This window comes from Labeo rohita, chromosome 24 (genome assembly GCF_022985175.1).
Source record: "Labeo rohita strain BAU-BD-2019 chromosome 24, IGBB_LRoh.1.0, whole genome shotgun sequence".
NCBI lineage: Eukaryota > Metazoa > Chordata > Actinopteri > Cypriniformes > Cyprinidae > Labeo > Labeo rohita.
This window is the reverse complement of record NC_066892.1, coordinates 11,846,304-11,856,696: the sequence shown is the minus strand read 5'-3', so window position 1 is coordinate 11,856,696 and position 10,393 is coordinate 11,846,304. Positions and strand designations below refer to the sequence as shown.

Below are 10,393 nucleotides of genomic sequence, written 5' to 3'. Positions count from 1 at the left end.
CAAAAATGAAAATTCTGTCATTAATTACTCACCCTGATGTTGTTCCAAACCCAACCACAAAACACAAACTAAGTTACTGTTGATGAAATCGAGAGATTTCTGACCCTGCATATACAGCAACGCAACTGACATGTTCAAGGCCCAGAAAGGTAGTAAGGACATCGATAAAATAGTTAATTTTATGAAGCTACGAGAATATTTTTTGTGTGTAAACATACCTACTTTATTCAACAATTTCTTCACTTTCGTTCACAAGAGTACATGACGCACATGTTTCAGAAAGCTCTCGGATTTCATAAAAAATATCTTAATTTGTGTTCTGAAGATGAAGAATTTTCACTTTTGGGTGAACCGACCTATCAGTTATTATTATTATTTTGCATTTAAAATTAAATACATTTTATAACATTATTTTAATTAATATTACAATTTTATATATATATTTTAAATTATTTTATTTTTGATATTATATAACTTTTATAAAATAATTTTCATTTTATACGTACTCCACCATTCAAAGTTTGGAGGGTTTTTTTTTGTAAAGAATTAATACTTTTATTCAGCAGAAACACATTCGATTAATAAAAAGTCACAGTACAGAAACTTCTGATATTACGAAATATTTCTATTTCAAATAAATGCTGTTCATTTTAACTTTCTATTTATCAATTTATTTATAATCTTAAAAAAAGTACCCTTGTTTCATAAAGAACTATTAAGCAGCACAACTGTCTGATAATGTTTCTTGAGCTTTAAATCAGCATATTAGAATGATTTCTGAATGATCGTGTGACACTGAAGACTAAATCAATGACTGCTCAAGAATCAGCTTTGCCATCACAAGAATAAATTGCATTTTAAAATACATTACAATAAAACATTGTTATTTATGTTATTTATTGTGACCTTGGACCACAAAATCAGTCATAAGGGTCAATTTTTTGAAAACTGAGAGTTATGCATCATCTGAAAGGTGAATAAACAAGCTTTAATTAATGTATGGTTTGTTAGGAAAGGACAATATTTGGCTGAGATACAACTATTGGAAAATCTAGAATCTGAGGGTGCAAAAAATCTAAATATTGAGAAAATTGCCTTTAAAGTTGTCCAAATGAAGTTCTTAGCAATGCATATTACTAATCAAAAAGTAAGTTTACAAAACATCTTCATGGAACATGATTTTTGCTTAATATCCTAATGATTTTTGGCATAAAAGAAAAATCGATAATTTTGACCCATACAATGCTTTGTTGGCTATTGCTACAAATATACCCATGCTACTTATGACGTGGTTCAGGGTCACATATGTCAAAATATTGCATTTTTTCTGTATCTTTTTCTCAAATAAATGAAGTCTTTGTGAGCATAAAAGACTTCTTTCTCTCAGTGTCTTTAACGGTAGTCTATACTACAGGCTTTTTCATCTATTGCGGTCTGAATGGGACCTTCCTGGCTTCTAAAGCTGAGTTTATCTGCATAAGAGCCATTATAAACCAGTATGTGGTAAGACCAGGGGAGCGGCAGTCTCACAAAGCCTCATTTGTTTCCCAAGATCACAATCTAAATGTACTTCAGCTAGGCTTTAAGTTTTCATTCCCTATACATATTGATGTGTGGCACACATTTTACTATAGTTTGAGCTCTAGAGAGATCACATACCCCCTGAGTGTGCAGGTACTCCACAGTCTTTGTGATAGTGTACAACACAGCGCTGGCCTCCCGCTCTGAGAAGAACTTCTGTCTGAGGATCTTATCCAGAAGCTCCCCTCCCTTCAGCAGTTCTGTCACCAGATACACCGAGCGACCGTCATCGTACACCTGCACAGTTATATTAGTTAGCCACTGCTAATCAGTTTAAATTCACCATCTCTTGTTTTATTACTAACATCACTTTTCATTAAATGCTATTGAAACCAATTCTGCAATACATAACAATATGATTAAGGATGTTTACATCTGCAACAAAATGAAGCCAATCAGATGCATTTCTAATGTATGGAAACACCGGAAACAATAATACTAATACACTGCTAAATTAATATAAATGATGGATGACCTGCTCTGAGTAATTTGCAGGAAAGACAATAAGAGCGAAACTTATTATACTATTCCCTCATTCGGGAAATGTCAGAGCAGAATTTCAGGTAAACATATCAATGTTCTTTGAAAAGAACAAGACATTACCTTATGTAATATAATTGTGTTTAACCACTAGGACAAAGTTCAAGAGTCTGCCGCCACAGACTATCGTTTTTCATCTTTGTGGATGAAAATAAAAGATTGCATCCTTGTTTCTAAACACTCACGTCTTTCAAGGTGATTATATTTGGATGCTGTCCATAGCGTAACAGTATTTCCACCTCGTCTGTTGGATCCCGTTTAGCTTTATTGATTATCTAAACATGAAAATACAGAGAGATACATTACAATGTACAAGACTCACTGTAAGGCAGTATAAAATTGTCTTGGAAAGGACAAAAATATGTTAAATTGAATGCTGCTGCTGTGTGGTTGTTAAGAAGTTCAAAGTGGTTTTAGTAGGAATGTGCTGATATTAAAATTCTGTCCAATAACCTAAAATTTATTTAGACAACATAGTCTAGAATTTTAAATAATTAATACATTGAAAATAAAACAATAAAACCTACAACTAATTGTTTTAATTGCTACGAAGTGGATTTAGGTATTATAATGTCTACTATTAAAAAAATTGTATATTCATTTTTAGGTATGCTAAATATCTGTTCTTAAATTAGTAAATTAGTGTTTTTAATTATTAAAATAAAAAGATTATAAAATTTCACCAAAATTTAACACGCATTTAAAGTTTACTTTTTTAGAATTTATTTTTTTTTGTGTTTATTATTTAAAATCTATTTACCTATCTATCTACTATCTGCTAAAATTAAAATAAAATATTTCATTTATATATTTATAAATAATTATAAATATAAGTTATATACTATTTATGAAATATTTAATTTATTTAGACAATATCGTCTAGAATTATAATTAATAATAAATTGAAAATAAAACAATAAAACTTGAAAGTAATCATTTTAACTGCTAAGTGAATTAAAGTATTATAACGTCCACCATACAAAAAATGTATATTAATTTTTTTTGAGATATGCCAAATATTATAATTTAACTGCTCTTAAATTAGTGAATAACTGTTTTAAATTATTAAAAACATAAATATATAATTAATAAAAATCTAAAATGTAAAAACAAAAAATTATGTACTTTAACGTTTAATATTATATGTATTTTAAAATATATTAAATTTTTTGTTTAATATTTGAAAACATTACTAATTTAATAATAAATTGATAATAAAACAATAAAACCTTAAAAGTGAATTGAGGTATTATAATGTCCACTATACATGTTTTTATTAATTTTGCGATATGCTAAATATTACAATTTAACTGTTCTTAAATAAGTGAATAAATGTTTTTAATTATTAAAAAAAATTGTGCACATTTAAATGTATTTTATATGTATTTTTTTTTTAAAATATATATTTTTTCTTTAATATTTGAAAACACTACTATAATTTTGTGATGCCTAAATTCACAATTAAAACGAGTGGTTTTACTTTTTAGTCTTTATTATTTTAAATGAACAGGAACAATTATATAAAATATAAAATATATATATATATATATATATATATATATATATATATATATATATGTATGATGAAATTAAATTTTTATCCAATAACCTAATAATTATTGAATTTATTTAGAAAACATAGTCCAGATTTTTAATAATTAATAATAAATACAAAAATAAAGCATTAAAACCAACAATTAATCATTTTAACTGCTAATTTAATTGCTGTGAATTTAGGTATTACAACATTGACTATAAAAAAATGAATATGGATCTATCTATCTATCTATCTATCTAACGTTCCAGGCGGTCTTTTTAAGATTGTTTTAGTGCCTCAATGAAAGCAACCAGTCAGTGTGTTGGTTTAATATGACTCGTTTCTCACCTTCACTGCATACTCCATGCCTGTGCTTTTCTGTATGCAGCGTCTGCAGATGGAATATGAGCCAACTCCGATATCCTCCTTCACCTCATATGCGTCATTGAACTGAGACACGTTTCTGTGGAGCTGCTACAGAGCGAAAACAACCAGATGTAATGCTGACATCAAATCTGACTCATAGCTGGACCTTAAAAACAGTCATTACAGCATATACTACGTGGAAGGAGGCTTAAGTGCGTTACACATGAGTGTGTTTACCTGAACTATAGCGCTCACACTGTTGCTCTGCAGGGGTTGAGACTCTTCTTCTGAGCTGATGGCTACAAAACTGAAACCCCTGAAGAGTTGATTGGCATTGGCACTAGGGGGTACACCTGGAGAGTCTAGCAGAAAACACACAGCGGTTTTTGATCTAGTCATTAAACACACCATCAAATAATCCAACAGATTTCAAAAGGTCTAGCAGCATTTCATTAAATAGGTTTTTGTGTATTTGTCTGAGAGGGGATTATAGACAGATGGCAAACATCGTCTACCTGATGTAGGGTCAGACACAGCTGACATACCTTTGGGAGTTTTTGCTGTAAATTCTGGGTCAAAGTAGAATGTGTCGTCTGGTCTGCCAGAGGCTGGTTTGAAGGGAGGGTGAATCTCTCTTCTAAATAATTTCTTAGACAAACAAGACACCAGAAAACATTAAAACCACCATACATTGATAGAGAGTCACTTCTTCATTGTAAATGCATGTTCCTGTAAAGACTCACATTCCAGTCAATGTTCGCATAAAACGGGTGTCTCTTTATTTCTTCAACTCCATCCGGACCAGCACCTGCAGATGAGGATAGTCAAGTTAAAATCTTACCATGCAGAAAATAAACTTCCAGTCAGTCTAATACACTATTGAGATATATATATATATATATATATATATATTTTTTTTTAAAAGTCTCTTATGCTCACTAAAGCTGAATTTCTTTTACTAAAAAAAACACAGTAAAAATAAGTAAAAAAAACACAATAAAATAAATATATTTAAATATCATGTTTGATAAATTAAATATTATTTTAATACTCAACTGCTTTCTATTTTAATATATTTTAAAATGTCATTTATTCCTGTGATGGCAAAAATCACATGATCCTTCAGAAATCATTTTAATATGCTGATTTGGTGCTAGAGAAATATTCATTATTATTAACGAAGTTGAAAGAGTTGTGTTGCATTACATTTTTGTGGAAAACATTTTTTTTCAGGATTCTCTGAAGAGTAGTTAAAAAGAACAGCATATATATATATATATATATATATATTTTTTTTTTTATAACATTATAAATGTCTTTGCTGTCACCTTTGGTTAATTCAGTGCATCCTTGCAGAGTAATTAAAATAAAATAAAATAAAATAAAATAATAAAATAAATAAAATAAAATAAAATGATGAACCCAAACATTTAAAAGCTAGTCTATGTGAGTGGGCTTACCTGCAGAATAATTGTATTTATATAAAATAAAATAAAATAAAATAAAATAAAATAAAATAAAATAAAATAAAATAAAATAAAATAAAATAAAATAAAATAAAATAAAATAAAATAAAATAAAATAAAATAAAATAAAATAAAATAAAATAAAATAAAATAAAATGTTGACCCCAGACTTTTAAAAGCTAATGTATGTGACTGGGCTTGCCTGCAGAATAATTATATTAATTTTAAATAAAATAAAATAAAATAAAAGCCAACCACAAACTTTTAAAAGCAGAACTGTATTAATTTTAAATAACTAAACAGATAAATAAAAATAAAATAAAATAAAAATAAAATAATATAAAATTAAGTTAAATTAAATGCTGACCTTAAACTTTTAAAATCTAGTGTATGTGACTGGGCTTGCCTGCAGAATAATTATACTAATTTTAAATAAAATAAAATAAAATAAAATAAATAAAGCTAGTAGCTTTTTAAAGCTGTATGCGAGTGGGCTTACCTAATCTATTGGAAGGGTTTCGTTTGAAAAGACTCCTGAGAAGACTCTGAGCTTCTGAACTCAGAAACTGAGGCATTCCAAGCTTTGCCCTATAAAAAAAAACAAAAAAAAAAACAGATCAATAGTCTAGCCAGAGTTCAGATAGTCAGCAAATGAAAGCTCATCACTTTATTACTAAGCTACACAATTGTAAGTGCTGGTCATTTTGTTATCCAATGAAACATCTTTCTATATAATTTTTCACTTCAGATTTGCCTGCCCTACCTCAAGTAAAACGTGTACAGTTTGTACAGACCATTTAATATACATGTTGGCCAGAAAGTCACTACCTATCTAAGTGTGCAGTCATAATGCAGCTGTAATGTGACCTTGTGGTGATAAAGTCAAATTATGGTCACATATCTGTCTTCACAAGCCTAGAGGTCAGATAACATAGAATGGAGGAAAAAGACAAAATCAGTCACTGTCATCTGCACTGATGTCATTTCCACAGCTAATACTTTGTACATTCACATCAGCGGCAATTGTCGGTTCTTATCAATCCTCTGCAGAAGCCTCAGATGAACACTGTAATTGACAAACCCTCATCTTGCCTTCTCTCTAAATGTCTGCCGTCATTCCACTAAACCCACGTTACTACAGTTTATCAAAGCTGTCAAACTGTACGCAGACCTTTGGTTATAATTATCCGCCATAGCGGTGCTAGTGTGGCACGCCGGAGCGTTATTCGCCCCTCAGCAGGTCGCACTGTGACGTGACACGTGTTTTGTGCGGTTCCGTGTTTACTGATGGTTAAGTGCTTAGTCTTTAAGCTAAACAGCACTGTCAGCTAAACCAAGGGCTTATCCTCATCACTACAGCACTTAGCATCCAGATGTTACTCAGACCAATTCCGCTGGCTCTTCCCACTTAGAGTGGATGAATGTGTTTAGATTATAGTGTGAGGTGAGTCTCCGCGGAGATAGAGGAAGCATGAGGCCGTCGCACTTACTTTAGTATCATAGTCATGGTTTCCTTGCGGTCCTTGCCTTGGAAAGGCAGCGTTCCAGTCAGCATTTCAAACTGAGGATGGAGAACAAAACAAGTGTGATTTTATATGAATAAAAGTGCACTTTTTTGTTTATGTTTAACTGCCTGATGAAACACTATTCCAGATTCTTCCGGTCAAGATTAGTTATACAAACTTAATAGTCAAACAAAATAGATTATATAAAACTTTTGAGGAGTGAGATCAGTTTCAATGGGAAAATCCACTAAATGTTCAATAAACAAGAACAAAAACAGGAAATGATGCGTCCTCACCATGAGAACACCGTAAGACCACCAATCAGCGCTATAAGTGTGTCCTCTTCTGTTCACCACCTCAGGTGCCATATACTCTACCGTCCCGCAGAAAGAGTATGCTTTATTTTCGTGGTCGATCGACTCCTTGCTGAGTCCAAAATCTGAACACACACACACAAACACTTTCAGTATGGCAACATTAGTGTTTCTACTCTTAAAACTACAACTAAAGCTACTCAAAATTGTTTTTGTTAACTGAAATAATGGCGAAATAAAATACAAAGATTACATTTGTATTGACAAACTTCAGTGAAAAATGAATATTAAATATTTAAAATATTGATTTGGAAACTAACGTTTAATTTTAAGTTAAATGTAAATATATGTGTATTTACATCGATGCCTGTTTCCAGCACTGAATAAAAAAAAAAAAAAGAAAAAAAAAAATCTGACTTTATTTTTGCAATTGTGAGTTTTCATCTCGCAATTCTGACTTTTTTTCTCAGAATTGTGAGACATAAACTTGTAATTGCGAGTTTATATCTCAGGTTAAAAGGAAGGTTAAAAGTCAGAATTGTAAGATATAAACTTACAATTCTGAACTTTCTTAGAACTGTTTGTCTCTTGCAGTTCTGACCTTCTCACAGTTCTGACTTTTTTCCTCATAATTTCAAGTTTGTATCTTGCAATTCTGACTTTTTTCTCGCAGTTCAGAGTTTGTCTCGCAATTCTGTTTTTTTCTCAGAATTTTTTGTATCTCGCAATTCTGATTTTACATCTCTGCAGTTCTGACTTTTTTCTCAGAATTGTTTGCATCTTGTAATTCAGACTTTTTCTTGCAATTCCCAGTTTATATCTTACAACTCAGATTTTTTTTCAGAATTGTTTGTATCTTGCAATTCTGACTTTTTTTCTCAGAATTGTTTGTATCTTGCAATTCGGACTTTCTTGCAATTCTGAGTTTATATCACGCAATTCCGATTTTACATCTCGTAGTTGTGACTATTTTCTCAGAATCGTTTGAATTGTTTGTATCTTGCAAGTCTTACTATTTTCTGCCAATTTCGAATTTATATCTTGCAATTCTGCTTTTTTTCTTAAAACTGTTTGTATCTTGCAATTCTGACTGTATTCTTGCCATTCTGACTTTATATCTCACAATTCTGATTTTTTTTCTTAGAATTGTTCATATCTTGCAATGCTGATTTTTTTCTTGCAATTCCGAGTTTATATCTTGCAATTCAGATTTTTTCTCGCAGTTCCAATTTTACATTTTGCAATTCTGACTTTTTTTTTTTTTTTTTGCAATTCTGAGTTTATATCTCGCAATTCTGACTTTTTTTCTCAGAATTGTTTGTACCTTGCAATTCTGACTTTTTCCCTTCCCAGTTCCAATTGTAGATCTTGCAATTCTGACTTTTTTCTCAGAATTGTTCGTATCTTGCAATTCTGACTTTTTCCCTTCCCAGTTCCAATTGTAGATCTTGCAATTCTGACTTTTTTCTCAGAATTGTTTGTATCTTGCAATTCTGACTTTTTCCCTTCCCAGTTCCAATTGTAGATCTTGCAATTCTGACTTTTTTCTCAGAATTGTTCGTATCTTGCAATTCTGACTTTTTCCCTTCCCAGTTCCAATTGTAGATCTTGCAATTCTGACTTTTTTCTTAGAATTGTTCGTATCTTGCAATTCTGACTTTCTTGCAATTCCAAGTTTATATCTTACAATTCTGATTTTTTTTCTCAGACTTGTTTGTACCTTGCAATTCAGTTTTTTTTTCTCTCTCGCAATTTTGAGTTTGTATCTTGCAATTCTGACTTTTCTCGAAATTGCTAATGTATATCATGCAATACTGACTTTATAACTTGCAACTGCAAGTTCATATCTCACAATCCTGAGAAAAAAAGCTAGATAAATTGCTAAATATAACTCCAAGATAAAAAGCAGCAATTACCTTTTTTATTGTTTATTCATTGGGGAAATTAATATATATATATATATATATATATATATATATATATAAAGTAACAAATATAACAATGAAAACTAAAAATCTGAAAATAATAGCTAAAAATAAATAAATAAATAATACTAAAACAATAAACATGTAATTTCTCACAATCATTGCACAAAACCTCATTTTCCACACTTTGTGCTCTGTGCAGTTCATCTTGTCATATCGTTTGAGTGTGGTTTAGATCATAGTCATAAACCTCTACAGAGGGAAGGTTAAAGCGTCTGTCTGCCCTCCCATGAGGCAGCAGTCAAACGGTATCAACACAAAGCTCTAAACACTCAAGGTGGCACCATGCTGATGCAGCCATTTCAGCAATCTGAAATTACCTACCTGTCAGCTTTATGTGGCCTTCCTCATCCAGGAGAATGCTGAAATTACACAGATTCACAGCATTAAAAAGCCATTTAACAGAGCATGAACACACTCACACAAAGGGTCCCCCTTGTTTTCTACTGCCATTCCCACCCTCAGCCATGAGGACATATCTCTATATGTCACCGCTACAAGACTACAACCATTATTTTTATAACCCTATTCTCGCCAGACATAAATGTGATTTATGGACGACCTTACAGACGACAGCGAGGAAGGATAGAAAAAGAGAACGAGCGAGTGTGTTTAGTGATAAACAAGAAAAAAATAAAAGCACAAAGGCAAGTATGGAAAGGAAGAACATACACTGTTGGTCAAAAGTCTCATGTTCACTAAGGCTGCATTTATTGAAAAAATATAGTAATATTACATTAATACTGTGAAATATTACTACAAGTGAACTTAACTGTTTTGTATTTTAATATATTTTAATATATTTAAAATGTTAATTGATTCTTCAGAAATCATTTTAATATTCCAGTATTTGTGCTCAGTATTAAATTAAATGATTAAATATTAAAATGAATAATTTCTTATTATTCTCAATCTTATCTTGCAATTCTGACTTTCTTGCAATTCCGATTTTACATCTTGCAAGACTTTTTTCTCAGAATTGTTTGTATCTTGCAATTCTGACTTTTTTTCTCAGAATTGTTTGTATCTTGCAATTCGGACTTTCTTGCAATTCTGAGTTTATATCACGCAATTCCGATTTTACATCTCGTAGTTGTGA

At 30.9% G+C, this 10,393-nt stretch overlaps 1 protein-coding gene across 5 annotated transcripts in view; it reads right to left on the bottom strand.

Moving 5' to 3' along the window:
- The window catches only part of rps6ka3b (ribosomal protein S6 kinase, polypeptide 3b), a 50,505-nt gene that overhangs the window by 5,058 nt on the left and 35,054 nt on the right, over window positions 1-10,393 (bottom strand). For all 5 annotated transcript variants that reach the window (XM_051098179.1, XM_051098180.1, XM_051098182.1 and 2 more), the window contains 10 exons: window positions 9,619-9,656; window positions 7,292-7,434; window positions 6,981-7,051; window positions 5,990-6,078; window positions 4,768-4,832; window positions 4,570-4,672; window positions 4,262-4,386; window positions 4,007-4,132; window positions 2,307-2,396; window positions 1,660-1,818 (listed from right to left, as the gene is read on the bottom strand). In XM_051098179.1, the coding sequence (XP_050954136.1) occupies window positions 1,660-1,818; window positions 2,307-2,396; window positions 4,007-4,132; window positions 4,262-4,386; window positions 4,570-4,672; window positions 4,768-4,832; window positions 5,990-6,078; window positions 6,981-7,051; window positions 7,292-7,434; window positions 9,619-9,656 (1,009 nt within the window). The remainder of the gene's footprint in view (window positions 1-1,659; window positions 1,819-2,306; window positions 2,397-4,006; window positions 4,133-4,261; window positions 4,387-4,569; window positions 4,673-4,767; window positions 4,833-5,989; window positions 6,079-6,980; window positions 7,052-7,291; window positions 7,435-9,618; window positions 9,657-10,393) is intronic.